The 18900-nt window shown below is 48.7% G+C and overlaps 1 protein-coding gene across 4 annotated transcripts in view; it reads left to right on the top strand.

Moving 5' to 3' along the window:
• LOC119186379 (AT-rich interactive domain-containing protein 3C) overlaps positions 1-18900 on the top strand; it is a 236714-nt gene that overhangs the window by 200345 nt on the left and 17469 nt on the right. For all 4 annotated transcript variants that reach the window (XM_075893212.1, XM_075893219.1, XM_037435017.2 and 1 more), the window contains 2 exons: positions 3726-3909; positions 13456-13727. In XM_075893212.1, coding sequence (XP_075749327.1) covers positions 3726-3909; positions 13456-13727 — 456 coding nt within the window. The remainder of the gene's footprint in view (positions 1-3725; positions 3910-13455; positions 13728-18900) is intronic.

The following is an 18900-nucleotide window of genomic DNA, read 5'->3' on the forward strand; positions in this document are numbered from 1 at the left end:
TATTTTGTCTTCATCGCTGTCCGATTTTTGAAGCCCCGTGAGGCGTCTTCGTCGTTGCTGCGATTCCTTCTTTTCAATACGTCTCCGAATGCATGCGGGCCAACTCGCCTTTCTCGCTCACGGTGACACTTTTTTTTTTCTCCTCTGCCGATGCGACACCTAGCAGCCTGTAACCGCAGTAAGACGATTCCTTTGATGCCCGCACACCGATTTTCTCTCCTCTGATGTCCACCAGCGCATGGCTTTTGCTCGCTCTTCTCTCGTCTACTTCCTCTCCAAGGGAAGAGACAGAAAAGGCCGGCAAAAGAAGAGCGGGACGCCGCTCTCGCAGAATCGCCCCCCGCCGTTATAATATCGGCTGCGCGTCCCTTGATTATGATGACGAGCGCTGTCGCAGCGGCTGGGACACGTCTTACGCCGGCATTGCGCCCCTTTCATTTCTCTCCGCTCGCATCCTCGCCTCTGCTCCGGGCATCGGTCATCGCAGCTTCCGTTGGCACACTGCGGTGGCCGGCAGCTCGTCCCGACTTCCTTCTTTTTTTAATACTGTATTTGGGAGCGCTTCTGCACCTCCTTTGATATTCGTCGCTCTCCCCTGGGCAGCTTTGCCACGCAACGCCGGCGTGATCTCGCGCTTTCGGTGGCGGCTACCGCGTGATCGGCCGTGCGCTGCACGCGAGCCCATCCTTCCGCGGGGACAACTTCTGACGGCGCCTCTCGCTGCGGCTTCTTGCTTGCATTACACGTATACCTGCCCCTCGCGGCGCCTTCGTCGTCCTGACCGCGACCAGTCCCTTTTCGCAGGTGGCGCTTTGCGCAGCGAGTGCTGTGTGAGGAACGGCGCCTCTTCCTCCCACTTCCGAGAATCCTCGCGCTTCTTGTGCCGTTGCTCCTACTGCGGGCTTAAGTTATGGAAAAAATCACACACGCTGGATTTTGATCGGGGCTCGACGGCGCTTGTGTTCGATTGCCGTCCGGCGTGCCTCCAACTTTTTCTTTCTTTCCTTTTTTTTTTCTCTGCTTTCTCTTCGTTGCTCGCCGAATTGGCCGTATCCCTGTCCCGCGCATATTTCCATTCCTGACCCCGCGGGGCATCGCCGTTTTGTCCGAAAGATTGAAAAGGTTCTCCCTTCTGCGTAGACGTGGCTAAGTTATTCGTGACGGGCCTTTGACCACCGCGCGGCCCTCCTCGTGCATGCGCGCTCCGATCCTCCCTGACGTCTTTCACGGTAGCCGCGTGGCTTCTGTGTCATCCGCTACGCTCAGCTTGATTGCGGCCGGCCCGACGCCTACTTTCGAGCCGATTCGAGATTTTCCTTCGCTTTTTTCGCTAGTAGAAGCCTTTTTGTGACTCGCCGTGGCTTCAGCAGGCAAAGCAGCGGTGGTTAAAGCTTAACCGACGATGCAGTCTTCACCGTTCTATGTTTCTAATCTTGATTGAGACCTGTAGGCGTATACGTACTTTTAATTGGGTCGTACCTTGGTTTTGACTGCCGCATTGGGTTGCAGTGACCGACCGTGCTGGCGCATGCATTGTGACTTTGCATTGTGACTTTGCATTAAGTCACAATGCATAAAGCATGCATTGCACATGCTTTATAATATATGATGTTCCGCCCTTCGATCCGGATTTGTGCCAACGACCGCACGCCAGATTGATGCTTGTGCTGTGAATACATATCTTTGGCTTGGCTACTGAACCAAAATCGCAAAATATAGCACGAGGTATAGTGTCCTTGAAGTTGATTAAATTATCATGATGACAATGCTGTCTTACGATTACTGGCACGCAGGCACCATAGTGATGGGCCACGTATTGTGTGGTGTTTCGAATGATGGTAGATGATGTGTTATTACTGCCGGCATGCACCCACCGTGGTGATGTGCCATGTAAAGAGTGAAATTTTGAATCAATATTCCTAATAGTGAACAAGAAAAAGAAATGTATGCATTGAGTAATTTGCTTATATATAGATAGCAACACGACAAGCGTCATCTGCGGGCTTTTCATAAATCCTCTACTTTCACGCGAAATGACTGAGCGCACTCGCAAACTGTCCGAGAACCTGCTCTCTCTCTCTCTCTCTCTCTCTCTCTCTCTCTCTCTCTCTCTCTCTCTCTCTCCGAATCGGTTTCTGTTTTCTGTTGCAGCTCGTTGCAGTCATTTTATCGGATGCCCGGATCACAGGCCCCCCTCTTCGAAAAGCTCGGTGGCCCATAGCGTTCTCCTATAGGGAACCGCGGAAGTTCCCCGTACCCATGATCGTAGGAACGCCGCTTCGTGTATTTCCTAGAATGTCTCACGCGGGTCGCGGAATGCTTGCATGACCCTACCTGTCGTCGTCCTTCTCAGGCCGAAATCGCTGCGCCCTGTTCCGCATTGGCGGCGAGCGTGTGACGGCACCGGCTATCCGTGGCCATGTAAGCCCGCGTTGGCCGTTCAAGTTACAATCCATGCGCCACTTCTGTGCAGCGTTGTGTGACTCCCGCAGACATCGAGTCAAGCGCGCAAAGGCAAGCGAGCACCGTGACAATGCGACGCTGCGCACGAACATCGCAAGCATGTTGGGAGGCATTTATGCAGGATAGAGGACTAGTAACGTTGCCTAGCATCTGCCCTCTAATCGTCGGAGTAATCGATGAGGGGGGAGGCAAGTCCGTCTCATACCTTTACATTGTTGAGTCTGCCACGTCTTTTTTTATATATTTAACGCGCGATGTTATGACTACATACGCATGTTTTTTGATCACCGAAGACCCCTGATGCTGCATCCAAAGAACTTTTTTACTTTCCACCGTTCATCCGGAAAGTTGTCCGCCACGGCGGATCAGTGGTTGAGGCGCTCTGCAGCTGCCCCGAAGGTCGCGGGGTCGATACAGGCCGCCACGGTCGTCGCATTTCGGCGGAAGGCGAAATGGTGGAGGACCGTGTGCGGTGCGCTCTCCGTGATCTTTAAAGAACGCCAGTTGGTCGCAATTATCATAATCGTATCGTGGTTTTGGACATAAAACACCAGATATTATTACTACCGAAAGTGAGGGTCTAATGACAGGCCCTAGTGAGAAGCCTGTGATCGCTCCATTTTTACGCCCCGCCGTGGTGGTCTAGTGGCTAAGGTATTCGGCTGCTGACCCGCAGGTCGCGGGTTTGAATCCCGGCTGCGGCGGCTGCATTTCCGATGGAGGCGGAAATGTTGTAGGCCCCTGTGCTCAGATTTGGGTGCACATTAAAGAACCCCAGGAGGTCAAAATTTCCGGAACCCTCCACTACGGCGTCTCTCATAATCATATGGTGGTTTTGGGACGTTAAACCCCCCATACCAACCAACCATTTTTTACGCTCCTCGGTGGTTTAGTGATTACGGCGCCCGACTGCCGGCCTGAAGGTTGCGGGATCGAATCCCAGCCGCGGCTGCTCCGCAGCATTGTGTCCATTTCATCCATTGTGTGTCCATTTTGTCTCCATTCAAATTACTTTGAAGTGGACACAATTGACAGCGTTGTGTCCATTTCCTCCATTGTGTGTCCATTTAAGTATACCGGGCTTAATGAGACATTCATGTTTGACTGTCTTATTGAGCCCAGTATTCTTAAATATGTGAAACGGGCTACCCCTTCTTGATGTTTGTTTATATTATGGGTGGGAGGGGCGAGTAGTACTGAAGTCTTTGTGTTGTGCGTGATGAAGTGTACGTACTAACCAATTGAATGCTTGTTCTGTGCAGGAACGCCCGTTAACCGGATCCCGATCATGGCGAAGCAGGTTCTCGACCTTTTCGAGCTGTACCGACTGGTCGTGTCACGAGGAGGCCTCGTTGAGGTCATTAACAAGAAGATCTGGCGCGAGATCACCAAGGGGCTCAACCTGCCCTCTTCCATCACTTCAGCCGCCTTCACACTGCGAACACAGTGAGTCGGCAAATTCACGCTTCGCCCCGCCGTGAACGATGGATTCGTTTGAACTCGCGGTCAAAACGTTTTGTCGAGAATGCTGTTGCGCTGATTTACGAAGTTTTGCGATGGACTTAAAGAAGACCCTGCAACACCTTTTCGAATAGCCATTGCATGGATTCACGAAATTAGCTTTTTGCCTTACGAATTCACCAGCGCCAAAAATTTTAGAATGCGTCCAGTACGAGCGGAGTTACAAATATTTGTTACGCTTCAATTGCATTCTCTCATCTCTCGTCCTGATGAAAGCGCCGCAGGCTAGGCAGGGAGGGAGGGGTGGCACGGGGAGAGAAAATATGTCTTGCGCGCCTCGTGACCTTGAGCACTTTCACTCATTTTTTTCTTTTCCTTCGAGTACGCGTTTGCTCGGTGCGATCACAAGTCGCGCCCTCCCGCGACGGTCCCAGCAACAACTTAGCGTGCCATGCTCAAAATCAGCCAATGGCTGATGCCAATAGCTGTGGCGACTGATTTTTAAGCTTGTATCGCCATTTGTGGAGAATTTTGAACTGAATTAGAGAATTTTTTTGTGAATTCCAGGCTGCAGGGCTTGCTGCGCTATAATATTTGGCTCACCTGTTTTCGGGACCCTCGACTACCGACCGGCGGAGTTTCTGACCCTGTTCGAAAGTTGTTGCAGAGTCCCTTTAATACTGCTGGGGTTACTACTGCATCGCAATGCTGACATATCGTAACGTTAATCTTCCTTCTGGGCTGCACGGTCCACCCGTTCGGCTTTTTAAAGTTTCCGCTACAAGTGTTTGAAATCCCTGGCGACGTTGTTGGGGAACGTGCGCGCACACGAGTGATCGCGTAGCGAGTGTGTCGTTCTTTTGGCCGTTCCGTGAAATCCACTGGCACCCGTCGCTGGTTTTATTTGCGTAGGGCGACTCTATACCACGCGGGCTGCGTGACTCTTTCGTCCTCGTAACACCGTCGGACCACGCCCGTGGATCGGACGCGTCGGTGACGTAAATTCTTTTCACCGCGTCCCACCGGGGCTGCGGCACGTGGCGTTAATGTGCGCGCACCCCCTTTTTGTTTTGCCGACGAAACGAAGAGCAGCTTAATTACAGCCGCCTTCTGGAGCAGAGCAAAACAGACGCTTTGTATGCACAGTAAGCCCCGAATGAAGCTGCTCGTGGATCGAGAGGGTGCATCAGAAGGGTAAAGGAACGGCCAGATATTTATGGACCCTCTAATAGAGCGGGAAGGGAGGCTCGACGCAGCGCTAGCGATGCCTGTCTCCGATAAAGATTCGCAATCGTGTACGCGCCCCTACGTCGCCGTCTGTTGCGGCCACTTTTTATGGCCGTGTATTTATTTCTGGCCGCAAATAAACGGAGCGGCCATTACGGTGGCTGATCCTTCGGCGCATGACTGCGTACGGAATTTCCCAATATCGGCGCGGTTGCGTCGATCGTGCTTGTGCGTCAGCACGCTTTGTTTATTGCGGGCGTGTAACAATGCGCACGCGGATACGCCGGTTCTATTGCATATTATCTTAAAGGGGAAATGTTTGCTGTGAGAGAGGTTCGCTCACGAGCTGTGCCGCAACATGCTTCCGCTGCATTGCCAAAATCGCACGAGCGGGGCCTCGTCGGGGGCGGAGGTGCACGTGGCGAAATTGTGAACTTCACTCGGGATTTTTTCGTGGAGGCGAAGCTCCCTAAGTCGTGGGTCGTGCGTCCGCGATGTATATAGTAGTAGTAGTAGTAGTAGTATAGGCACCCGGCAATGCAGTTTACGAGATCTGATGGTAGTGCCAGAACACACAGCCTATAGCTAGTAGGCGCAGCAAAACCGAGTCTTCGAATGTGTATCCTAGCGAGTAGACGCAGCGAAACTGGGCTTTCACGCTCGTATTATTTTATATTTTAGTTGTGAGCAGGGGGGGTCGCGGCGGAATATGTAATCGTCCAGGAAGCCTTCTTTGAAAACGCGCCAAAAAGGACATCGACACTTCAGCGTCTCAATGTGCTCAGCGAGAGTTTCATTTGCTTGGAATCCCTGACGGTCGGTACCAACAATGCTTAGGTGGTCCAAAAAGCTTCGTCGCGCCCTCTGGTTCACTGTCGGGTGCCTACAGTAGTACGTAGCCACCTCCACGGCCGGACTAGAGGAGTTACCCTTTTCAATTGAGGAGGAAACCCGCGCGCGTTAATCATAAATAAAAAGATGCTTACTAAAAAAAAAAAGGCTAGTATCAGAAGGGCGCACTTTGAGCACTATCTGACCAGAAAGGGTTGCCGCGTTAAACTTGCTGGTCATAACCTCCTTGGTTTTAAGAAGCTTTAGCAAGGGTTGGGCCGCAGTGCCATGAGTATAGTAAACTAGTGTATAGCCATGAACTAGAGGCGGTGAAAAGTGGGAAGTAGACACGAAGTGCAGGCCATAAGATAGTGCGCGAGTGCCACCTCTGATTTAGTCCTTGGAATGTCCACTGGATGGCGGTACTTTTATATGCTGAATATATGATGAAAAGATGAGAGATGGTGGTACTTAAAGAGTAACATCGTGGGTTTGTGGTAGGACACCTGCTTGCCACGCAAACGGCCGGGTTCGATCCTCAATGGGACCGAAAATTTGGGACTCTCTCGCTGGATTCCGTGCCGAATGGTTGTGCCCCTGCCATCTCGCCGACCGGCTCGCCCTCCGCCATCTCCTGACGCCGTGAAGCTCTCGCTGAGTGGTAGCCCGTCTTCGGACTTCTTCGACTGGGGCCCCATCTTTTTCAATCTTATCTTTACTTCTCACTCTATTCCTTTTAATCCCTCCTAATCCCCTTCCTTCGTGAGCCACTGTTGAGGTGTCGCACTCTGATGCAGACAGTGGGGGGCTCACTTTTATAACCACTTCCCCCTTTGGAGTGTTCGCTAGATGGACGGACGGACCAATGGATGGACAGGCAGACAGACATATGCATGAACGGACGCACTGATGGATGGTCGCACGGACGGACGCATGGACGATCGCACAGACGGACGCTCGGACGGGCGCTTTGCCCCATTCATCATCATGCACTCCGTGGATATGCTGTGATATTTATTTTTTTTGAGGGGGTAGGGGGGTAGGGGGGTTGTCACCCTTTATGCATGTTAGTCGTGTGTTTGTATCTCTGCGTGCAAATATACACATGAGAAATTCCAAATTTTCGGGGAGGCGTGGGAAAGGTGCAACAAGCCCCCCCCCCCCCCCCCCCTCCTTTTCCCCAACGCCAGTGCCGATAAGGGCACCGCATCTGCATCTGCGCTTTTCTCAACTCCCGCAGCGCTGAGATCCTCGGTACCAACAGAATTCGATTAGCACTGTTTGCAAGCTAAACATCTTGACAGAATTACTTGGCCAGTTTTGTTATTCACCATCAAGGTTAACCAGGTGTTCAGGGTCAAAGTTGCGACGAAAACGCGTCTGCTACACGTTAACACGTAAACACGTGCGCTGCATTTTGGCCAGTACATTGCTGCTATCCTTTTATGTCAGCCGCTGAATGGAATCTGGGGTAACTCTATGCTCCCATCGGAATAGTAGCTGTCGCTCCTTCGTGGCTAAAAACTGCGCCACCAACGCGTCGAACGCGAACACTATCGGTAACTCCGATTTCTGGTAACGCCCATGAAAACAAACGGATACTGTTATAAAAATGGAAAAATGCGAAACGCCGAGTATTAGTACCTGTCTCCGGTTTCGAACGTTATCCTGTTCATGTACATTTTGTAATCAAACTTTCCTCATTTTGACGTACGATATTCATGGTGTTGCCCGTCTCGATGGATAAATGGCTAGGGTACTTAGCTGCTGACCCGCAGGTCGCGGGTTCGAATCCCGACTGCGGCGGCTGCATTTCCGATGGAGGCGGAAATGTTGTAGGCCCGTGTGCTTTCATTCGGGTGCACGTTAAAGAACCCCAGGTGGTCGAAATTTCCGGAGCCCTCCACTACGGCGTCTCTCATAATCATATGGTAGTTTCGGGACGTTAAACCTCACATATCTATCAAAATCTATAGTAGCCCGCGTATACTGTGCAATGTCAGGGCACGTTAAAGAACACCAGATGGTCAAAATTTTCGGAGCCCTCCAATACGGCATCTCTCATGATCATACCTTGGTTTCGGGACGTGAAACCCCCGCATATTGTTATTATATTCATGATATTCGTCGGAGCTGCCGTTGCTGCTCTTCAGGGCACGAAACGTGGCGCAGGAGGAAAACACATTCGCGTAAGATAAAAATGCGTGCAGCCGTAAAATGTGTCAATCTTTTCACATTAGAATGTAGTCTAAAACATGCACACATCCTGTCAGTGTGGTGTATATACGTTATTGCAAAATGCTCGCGACTGACGCTTCTCTCGTTTCGCGTCTTCCTCGTATAATGTAACGATTCGGGCTAACTCAATTATTTTCGTTTGCCTCTGCTTACCATCTGTATACCGTTCGCGACCCGCGGCGTTGTGTCGTCTGGACCATTGATCAAGGGTAAGGAGGAAAAAAAGATTCAGAATAAAATCCGATTACCCGGACTTTATATGTTCACGATGCCGTCGTTGGTTCTTGCCTCGTTTGCTTGGCATTTCGTAGCGACGAATGATTCTTTTTTTATTTCCTCCTACGCACGTGCTTGATTCACGGCTTGCTCGCACAACGACTTTTCCTCGATCATTTGTATCTCTATAAAGCGCAAGAACGAGGTTTGACAGCTACCGCTTTACTTATGATAACCACCATACCCTTATTTCATTCTGGGTCTCAATGACGGCGGTGTTCCTTTTGGCTTGTATCAGGCGCGGATGGGTTCTGGAGCACGCGCTGCTTCTTCTGCATTCATGCCCATGCGCGCGTTTGTGCGGTGTGACGAGATGTGCTTAATTAACGACCTTCTCCGCGAACTTGTCATCGACTTTACATTCCCCCGGTAATCGAATGCCGCCGTCACGTATGCAACACGTGGGAGAGGGTTCTTTTCTGTTCGCGCGCTATTTTGCCCAACTAACTGCCGGCATTGAAACGAAGCCTCGCTTTTATTTCCTCTGCTAATTTCATTTCGTAGTGGCAAGGGCAGAAAATACTTTTTAAATGAGGATCATTTTTTGGCGAACTTCGGCGACTTTGAGCGTGTCTGTCTGTCTGTCTGTCTGTCTATCTATCTATCTATCTATCTATCTATCTATCTATCTATCTATCTATCTATCTATCTATCTATCTATCTATCTATCTATCTATCTATCTATCTATCTATCTATCTGTCTGTCTGTCTGTCTGTCTGTCTGTCTGTCTGTCTGTCTATCTATCTATCTATCTATCTATCTATCTATCTATCTATCTATCTGTCTATCTGTCTATCTGTCTGTCTGTCTGTCTGTCTGTCTGTCTGTCTGTCTGTCTGTCTGTCTGTCTGTCTATCTATCTATCTATCTAATCTAGCCGCCTACGACTTAGCTCTCCTGGCCGTTTCGATAACGCTATCGATGCCAAACTTTGTATGGCATAACATGACTGAATGAAGAACATATTTGAATAGTCATAACATGAAAATCATGTCATGTATCTCGTGAATGTCATGACTTACATTTCATGGTCTTGCTGCTCTTGCGGTAATTTCATTCACATGAGATATCGCGAAACTGATGTGGTATGACATGACTACATGACGAACATACGTGACAGACCCTAACGTGGAAGTCATGACATGCATGCATGTAAGTCATGACTACGCGCCATACGCTCATGGTGTGCTCGCGGTCGTTTCGCTAGGTGTAATTTTACGTGACATCAATGTATGACGATGGTATATGACTGGTGCCAACATGATAATCATGACATGCGTTTCATGTAAGAACGTGAAAATATACCACGCTCATGAGGCGCTCGCGGCCGTGTCGCTAGCTTCACATATACCAAATTTGCTATTACGTCACGTGAATGGACGACGAAGGTAAATGACATGTCCAAACGTGATAATCATGACATGGAAGTCATGTGCGGCATAATTTACGTCCGCCGCGTAACATGCTTCTGATTTTAAAGTGACATATTAGCCTTCCTCATTCGTGCTTCGCATATCATCGATTCCCACTGTACGTGGTATCTGCCATTTTTTTCGAATATAACTGCGCCATTCTCGCTATTTCGATTCAATTTTCACTGGCAAACAGTAGTGACAAAACTTTTTGCTCACAATTAAACATACTTCAAATCATCTTTTAATAAAGCGTACACGATTACTTCGTAAGGCAGAATGCAATGACGAAAACTTGCTAACTCAGTGAATGTTGGCATGCCAGAATTGTTTCATATTACTGTGGGAAGAAAAAAAAAGAAAAGCTGCTCAGTATTTCAAAAACCTCCAACTCTAGGCGGAACGTGCACCACTGTCACAGCGCAAGCTGGAAGAGCGGCTTTTCAGAGCCTTCTTTGAACACGCTTTGGGTGGCTGCTGCAAGCACACTTGCAGGGTACCCATCCACTACGCCATTAATCATTGTGTAGCATCAGGCATTCCCTGTGTCATCCTTCGTCATTTTCCGGAGAAGCGTGGTACCTGCTGCACACTTGCAAGAGACTTTGTGCATGTTTTTTTTTGTTTGTGTACTGTGGTTGGGTGTGTGCTATGCTCGTGCTGTGCATGAAGAATTATGGCAGAAGCTTTTGTAATCTCCACAATCTCGCACAGTGCGTATGCGCCGCAGTTAATGTATGAACAAGATCGAGCTTTTGTAAAGGGTTGGAGCATTAGACGACCCACTCGTTGTGCAATTACCTGGTTGTAATTTTCCTGTTCTGAAGCACTTTATTACTAATATTTACGCGATTCATTTCCCGACGTCAAGCCTGTCTAAGGCCAGTTTGCAACGGAGTTCCAAGCAGCTGTGTGGCTCAGTGTAGAATACTGTGCTGATTTTGTGATTTCTTAAGGCCAGTTTGCAACGGAGTTCCAAGCAGCTGTGTGGCGCAGTGCAGAATACTGTGCTGATTATGTGATTCTTAAAGAGGAAAGAAGGAAAAAAGTGAGCCCCGTAACTGTCTGCATCAGAGTGCGACACCTCAACAGTAGCTCACAAGAGATGGGGGTAAGGAGGGATTAAAAGGGTAAGTTTAAAAGGTGTATATAGAGAGAGGAAGGAGAGAGAGCGAGGCACAGGGACAGCGAGCGGAAGTAAAGAGGAGATAGGAAAGGTGGACGCGGTCGCAGGAGTCCGAGGACGGGGTACCACTCAGCGAGAGCTCTTTCGGCGTCATGAGATGGCGTAGGGGGAGCCCAGTCGGCCAGAGCTGCGCTATCGTCGGAGATCGCGGGGGCACAACCGGCCGGCACGAAATCCAGAGAGTGAGTGCCACGCAGGACACCAAGGACACAATGGGATTCAAACGCAGGTCTCTGCATGTCAGCCAAGCATATCACCACTGAGCCACGCCGCTGCTTGGAACTCCTTCGCAAACTGGCCTTAGGCAGGCTTGATGGCGGCAAAGGAATTGCGTTAGTACGAGTAGTTAAGTGTTTTAGCACAGCAAAGGAACAGCCAGGCGTCACATAATGCGAATTGCACAACGAGGGTGTCGTCCAATGCTCCAACCCATTACACACGCTTGTTCTTTATCACTTATTAACTGTGGCGCATACCCACTTCAGGTATAATAAGTTTGTAGCGGATACCATGCTTCTCCAAAGAATAACGAAAGATAGCATAGTGAGTGCTGGTCAACTACACAAAAATTATGATGGCGTAGTGGGTACCCAGCAAGCGTACTTGTAGCAGTTACCCAAACAGGGATTAGGAAAGGCTCTGAAAGGCCGCTCTTGCAGCTTTCGCTGCGACTATGCTGCGTGCTCCGTGCAGGTCTGGTAATTTTTTTTTATTTACTCAGTTTATTTTTCTCATTTTGTGCGATAGGGGTTACCCACACCGGCTGCGGTGGTGGCGGCGTGCACGTGAACTACGGCGTGCACGTGAACCAAGTTGTGATCTCATACAGCTTTCATTAAAATGTGCTGTTTGGAATGGAAAGTTGCTGATCGCACCGTGGTTGGGGAGATAGTTTGTGTGACGAATTGTGGCGCTGTCTTAAAAAGTAAGAAAAAAAGAAGGTGGTGGGTTCTGTCCTCGCAGAGCAATCGGTTTCTTGTAATATTCGCTAGATTATGTCTTGTTATGCAATGATACTGGCGTAAAAATTGGAACAACAAAAATGGGAGAGCACGTAATTACCTGAGTACCTAATTAAAGAAAGTTGCAAATGAATGGACGAATGAAAATAACCTTCCCCGTTCCGTAAACGAACGTAATCAGGGCGTAAATTTAACGAGCGTAGCTCACGTATGTGTTATTCCTGTTTGTTATAGTCGTTCATTGTTCGTTCGCAGTTAAGCATTTCTCAGCAGTTTTCCGCATTGCCTCTTATCTCTAATTATCGAAGGCAATGCTGAGCAACAATTAAGGCATATCAGTGCCCCGTCGCATAGGCTACACACCAAACATTGTCCACTTTTTTCCCACTGCAGCGAAATCAACCACAGGTCCCCGACGTCGGTAGAAAACAACCTAGCCGTCCCTGGATGCTTGTCGAGTGCTTGAAATAGCACGCCTCGATAGCATTACAAATGTTCATCGGGCAGAGTCACAACAGAGATACTTGACAGTATCGTCTCTGCCTGCATGCGATGGAAGAATGCCTTTATCGTGCCACATGCGACACGTATGCGCGTCGGGAATGCCTCTCATTCATTGTTTTTAGTAGCATGGTGGAACCTTGTTTGTCGGTCCTCGACTCTGCGGCCCTTGCCCTAGATATCCCTCTCACTTCCTGTCTGCAGAGCAGACGAGTACGGAAGACGTTCGAATTTATGCGGGGAATGGGCCGCAGTCTCCTTTATCGCACGTTCTTCTTGCGGCGCGCTCTCGAGAAGGGTTCGATAAGCGAGTCCGGCGTCCTTTCAGCGTTCGCTGGCTACCTAGGCCTCACACCGCAAGCAGTCGTGGCATCCTGCTCCGTACATTACATCGTTCGTCACTTTCCGCCGTGTTGTGAAATTGACCGTCTTCTCTACTGTGATCGAGTCCGGTGTTAACCGCTGTGATCTGTTGACGATGCTAATATGGCGGAATTTGACGATGCCATGAATAGAACTGGTTTTCCGTCCTGAGGACATCAACCTAAGATGCTTGCATGCAGAGATGCTGAAATACAAAAAAAACAAGAGCAATGACGACGACGTAACATGTCTCGTGCTTAGTTTCGAACTGTAAGCGCAATAGAATATAAATTTAAAATGCCTGTCAATCACATGCGCTGTTAGACGACCAGATGCGAGTGTCAAGACATGATTATCAACCTTTCACATGGGCGCTGCTTATCACCAGGCCGAACTTCGGCACGACCGCTATTACACACTCTAGGACAGGACACTTCTGGTCTTGCGCTAGCACGAGTGTTGCCGTGGCGCGGATCGAACGCGTTGTGTTCCGTGGGAGTGTAGCAATGTTAGCCATATCTGTCTTTCGTGCAGATACATGAAATACTTGTACCCGTACGAGTGCGAGAAAGAGAAGCTGAGCCAGCCGGACGAGCTGCAGGCGGCCATCGATGGCAACCGGCGCGAAGGACGACGCTCCAGCTACAGCCACTACGCCGAAATGATGTCCACGGCGGCCACGGCGGCGTCCCTGTCGGCATCCCGCGGCAGCAACCACCACACATCGCCCATCAGCCTCGTCTGCCGGCAGGCAAACGGACACGCGCCGTCCTCTGCGCACCACCCCGCGGGAGGGCCTTCATCAGGTCAGTGACGCTTTGCAACGTCCCATTTGAAACAGTTTCGCGAAACTTGTGTCTAAATTAGCATCTGCTCATTCAATGGAACGTGGCCTCCGAAATTGAACAGTGCGCGGTGTCCACCCTGGTCAGCCTCTGGAACTGTGTATATGTACTGCAGCTAGTGTTATGCTACTGGCGTCCACGTTCGCAGAGACGCCCACAAGCCTGTACAGCCGATGCTTCATTAAGGAGACGATGCAGAATTTCGACACTTGCGCAGTGGCGCTGAAGCTCTTACAAATAACAGCTTTGTGGAAGCCATGTAGATTAGCGCGTAGGGCAAAGTTCATGCCCAGTGCCTGGAATTTGTAAGGGGCCCCCTCATTCTGGAACTAGATGTTAGGTGGCCATCGAGTGACGTCTTTACAACTTTAGAACGACACATGGGCGCATGTGCTGCATGGTCAACAGCATCACTGAGCAGTGTGCGGCAGGAAAACACTTGGGAAAAGCTGGTTAACCTCCCTACGTATTTTCCATCTCTGCCATTTGTTCTCTCTCTGTACTTAATGACCCGGCCTAAGCACACATTGAATGTTTTCGTGCTCCACAGGCCATTCAACATTCGAAGCATAGATGTAGGTTGAAATGACTCTATATCGCCCATACAGGCCCTCGTGCACTCATTATGTCGGGGATCCTCTGACGTGTGACAATAGGGAGTTTTAGTGCTGGGTGCCCAAGCGGCTTGCGTACGCAGGACGTCGGGGTGGCGGTATTGCGCATGCGCGAAACCCCAAACAGATGCGACGCAAGATCGCTGGGGCGATGGGGCCATGCGTCCGCGCGGTCCACCTTCGCAAGAACTCACGGTATCCGGACTGCGTATACTCTAGCCGTCGAGTTAAAATAAGCCAAATTGCGAGCACTTATAGCGATTACACGGTTTCAGCCAGATTTCCAAAGCTAGAATGGCCTGGAACATAGAAACTAAAAAAACATATGCCAGCCCCCCCCCCCCCCCCCACTAGCTGAATAGGTGGCGCCATCTAGCGCGGACATAGTGAAGCAGACAACCACAACTTTGTTGTTGCAGAAACATTGTGCATTGTACATCTGGTGCAAAAACTGCGTTTCGATAATATTACAAATGAGCAACCTTTTTATTCATTTTCACCTCAAAAACATTAGCGTAAGCTAACATGTTCATGACTGCGGTTGCACGAAGTGTCACAAGATGTAGACACTGTCCTTACAGTAAATTTGTATTTTTCATTTTTTTGCGTATACCAGATTACTGTACACAATAAAAAAGTGTCCTGATCACTATTTATGTTTAATTTAACATTCTAAATCATACAAAGACTTAAATATTACTTACGCGACAAGACGCTATGGCTCCGCGAGCGCGTGTGAACTTCGTGCGGTTTGCGTTTGCGTGCGTGCCACCGTGGCGCCAACTAAAAGGCATTCCGGTTGGATATGGGTTGGGCACGCAACGCCGCGCGCTCCTAAGCCCGCATCGCCCCAAGAGAATGCGTACCCAGCACTAAAACTCCCTAATTTCTGGCCATCCGCACTGTTGCAAACGCAGTGGAAGCGCATTTGTCGTTTTGGCACCGTCTTGGCCAAATGCCGAAATGGCCTCAACGTTGGGCCGGTAATCTATACGTCATTCGAGGAAGTACAGGAACATTGTCGAACATTGTATAAAAGATTTACTTACCCCCCCCCCCCCTTCTTTTTTTTCTTCATTAATTCTAGTCCCGAGACATTTGCATCAGACGTCTTCGGTGAGAGAAAGCAGGCTTTAGATAGCATACTTGTGATGCGCTGCCGGTCATTGGCCTAACTTTACGATGTCATTGCATGCTAAAGAACACCAGAGGGTCAAAATTTCCGGAGCTATCCACTACGGCGTGCCTAAATATCATATCGGTGTTTTTGACACGTTAAACCCCAGGAATTATCTACAAACACACGCGCGAACGCACTTGAAGGGTGTTGGACCAACTCCAAATAAATTTCTAGCTACGCCCCTGTTGCCGTGCAAACGTTCGTGATGTTTCTAGTGTTTGTATTTATTACAATTTTTTACCACTTGCAAGCTGGTGTGGCCCCCCTTCTGGTAGATGCTTAGTGTAGATGAAGCTAAACGGAATGGTAGGGTTCTATGGAAAGATTGTCAAGAGCGCATTAGTAGCTGTGTGAAGTCAGCTTTAGCGAGCGCGATATGGACGAAGCGCAGGAGGACACGCCGTGCGCGAAACAGTGCCGATCCCGATACTGGACGCAATTACACGCCAGTGGCAAAGGAAAGTATGGCAGTGCAAGTCCAAAGTTGACTTAGGACAGCGTCCAAGCGAGGAGAATGAGAAGGAAAGTAACGCTTGAATCCAAATGGTCACGGTAGAAGGAACGAACATGACTCCATTTAAATGGAAATGAACTCTGTCATCGTAGCTGCGGCCGTTTCGGTCCACGGGCGCTGGAAGCACGATGTAAGCGTTCTCCCTGATTGATGATTTTGCCGCGCCGCTGTGCGAGTGGGACGCGTGGCGCCGTCTTTTGGTGATGGCCGTAACTGGCGTGATAGAACAACAGCTCGTCCGCCTGACGCGGGTCGCTTGTACGCCTCTCGCACCGTTTTAGGCGCTGCCGTTCGATTATTTATACCGATGGCGTACACTCGCAGCCAGATTCGGATTGGAATGTTAATCGAACGGAACCGCTGTTATGTCCAGAGCGCGGTTCAGTAAATCTTTCGCGCACAGGCGAAAAGAGAAAGGAGACCAGGATAAGTGGGCGGTTTGAAGAACGGGGCGGGTTTTCTGGGAGGCGAAGGGTACGTGCGTACTACGCCGCCGAGTTAATCGGGTTGGCCGTGGCGAGGCTTGAGGAGAGCGGATTGTTTATTGAATAAGCGTATTCACGCGCTGTGGCTCTCTACCTGGCTAGACAGGTCACGATATTAGATTACTGCGACTGCGCCCCTGAGTTCACGCGGGTCTTCGTCGCTGACGTCGTATCTGCACGAAAGTGCGGCTGTCGAGTAATTGGGAACGACTCCTCCGTTGGGGCGTTTGACTTTCCCTTCTCCTTTCGCTCGGTGAACTGATTGATGTGTTTTGATCCGTGGCCAACTTTGCTCCCGTCATCTTGTGTCACCGATTACTCTGTGTTGCATACATCGGCATATATTGCTTTATTTCCTTTCGGTCGGCAATTGTATGCACAAAGAGGACGTAATAACCTCGCCTCACAGAAGTGCACGCTTCGTTTATCTAGGCCTGTTTATGCAGGTGGCTAAACGTGTGCAGGTTATCGTAGCTGGAAGCCAAAACGTGCTGCTTGCCCGTAAGGCACCGAAAATTTATGTACATTCCTGGAGAGCATAACTTTTCTTCGATCCCCGCCGCAGTGGTCTAGTGGCTAAGGTACTCGGCTGCTGACCCGCACGTCGCGGGTTCGAATCCCGGCTGCGGCGGCTGCATTTCCGATGGAGGCCGAAATGTTGTGGGCCCGTGTACTCAGATTTGGGTGCACGTTAAAAAACCCCAGGCGGTCGAAATTTCCGGAGCCCTCCACTACGGCGTCTCTCATAATCATATGGTGGTTTTGGGACGTTAAACCCCACATATCAATCAACTTTTCTTCGATTCTTTTTTTGTGCAGCACACATACTGTTAGAGCTTTTTTTATCACACTTCACACGCATTTAAATATACTTACAGGCGTGTACCAATGGAAAATGTGTGTCTGAATATCCTGCCTGCATTCCTCCCCCTTGAAGTTCTTATTTATTTGTTTATTTATTTATTTATTTATGTTTATTTATCTTTTGTACAGTTTGTCATAATAAGAACAATCATCTCTGTTCGTCCCACCTACAGCAGTTGAAGGGACATTTCATTTTGAATGAAATTTAACCGTAATGCTAACAGACTTTAATAACATTGTATGAGATCCAGAATCATGCACGAACTACGCTTTCTCATTTTCCTCATTCTTCTTAAAGATTGCAGCTTTTTGCACACTGGTGTCTGCAGAAAGTGCCATTTATACTTAAAATGTTAGTGTACTAATGTATACTAGATAAAGTTTATCAGCAGTACTGAAGGATCCAGTGAAAAACAATAACTGTATGACAAGCCACATCTATGAACAGACTTGTTTTATGTGTTTATTGGAATCTGAACTGACTCTGCATTGAGGAAAGCACACAAAATAAATGTTAATATTGTCTTCAAGGTATGCAAGCTTATTTATACAAAAAATTCCTTCCAGCAGTACACATGTCTAGAACAAAATGCACCCAGTCATTGCTGCATCAGCAATATCACCGTACATTACCAAGCACTCTAGAGAAAAGAGAAAAACTTGGTTAAACAAGGACACTTTATTTTTCCACTCAGAATCAGTGGATTGAACTCGGGCTACAAAGCGATGACCTATGACACATCTATCTGTAGGCCTCCCCCCCCTCACACCCCTTGACAACCATTTCTGCTGAGTGGAAGACGTTCCTCAAAGGAAAAAAGAAATTACATGTGTGACCTTTCATGTTGAATTAACATGGATGCGTGTATACAAAAGCATATTGAAACAACCTTCTGACATATCAATTGTGCAAGTCAGCATTTGAAGCTGTTTGGTGCATTAGGTGTGTCACTTTACAACAACCTATTTGTTGGAGTAAGTGAACAATTCTACTTGACAAAGTTGGCAAAAGTATGAGATCCATTCATTGATGAAGTTTGTCATGTATTGTCAGGCACGTGTTCAATGTGAAGCTTATATTGCCTTGTAATAATAAAAGGGACTGACAACTGCCCAGAACATAAAATGAGATGACTGTGCGAATGGAAAGATTTTCCCTCACAGTGTCTCAAATCGACCAAAATTTTCTCATGAAAAGTGGAGTTATATTTTTATTTGTTCATTGAAAATTGCGAAAATAGCCTGTGGCGCCACCTGGTGGCAGAAACTTCAATTATCCAAGCTGCCCTGTCATGTGACCATAAACTAGTGTACACGGTCAACACTTCTCCTGTTAGTATTGAAATATTATTTGCTGCTTTATAGTAAAAGGTATTACTTCATGAAAAAGTACCTATAGGCTTGCGCTTGTAGTGCGCAATAAAGTGGCGCTACCTTTGCATGACATAATGATCCCGTGCTCATCAGCACGTCTTGA

Source organism: Rhipicephalus microplus, chromosome 1 (assembly GCF_043290135.1).
Source record: "Rhipicephalus microplus isolate Deutch F79 chromosome 1, USDA_Rmic, whole genome shotgun sequence".
NCBI lineage: Eukaryota > Metazoa > Arthropoda > Arachnida > Ixodida > Ixodidae > Rhipicephalus > Rhipicephalus microplus.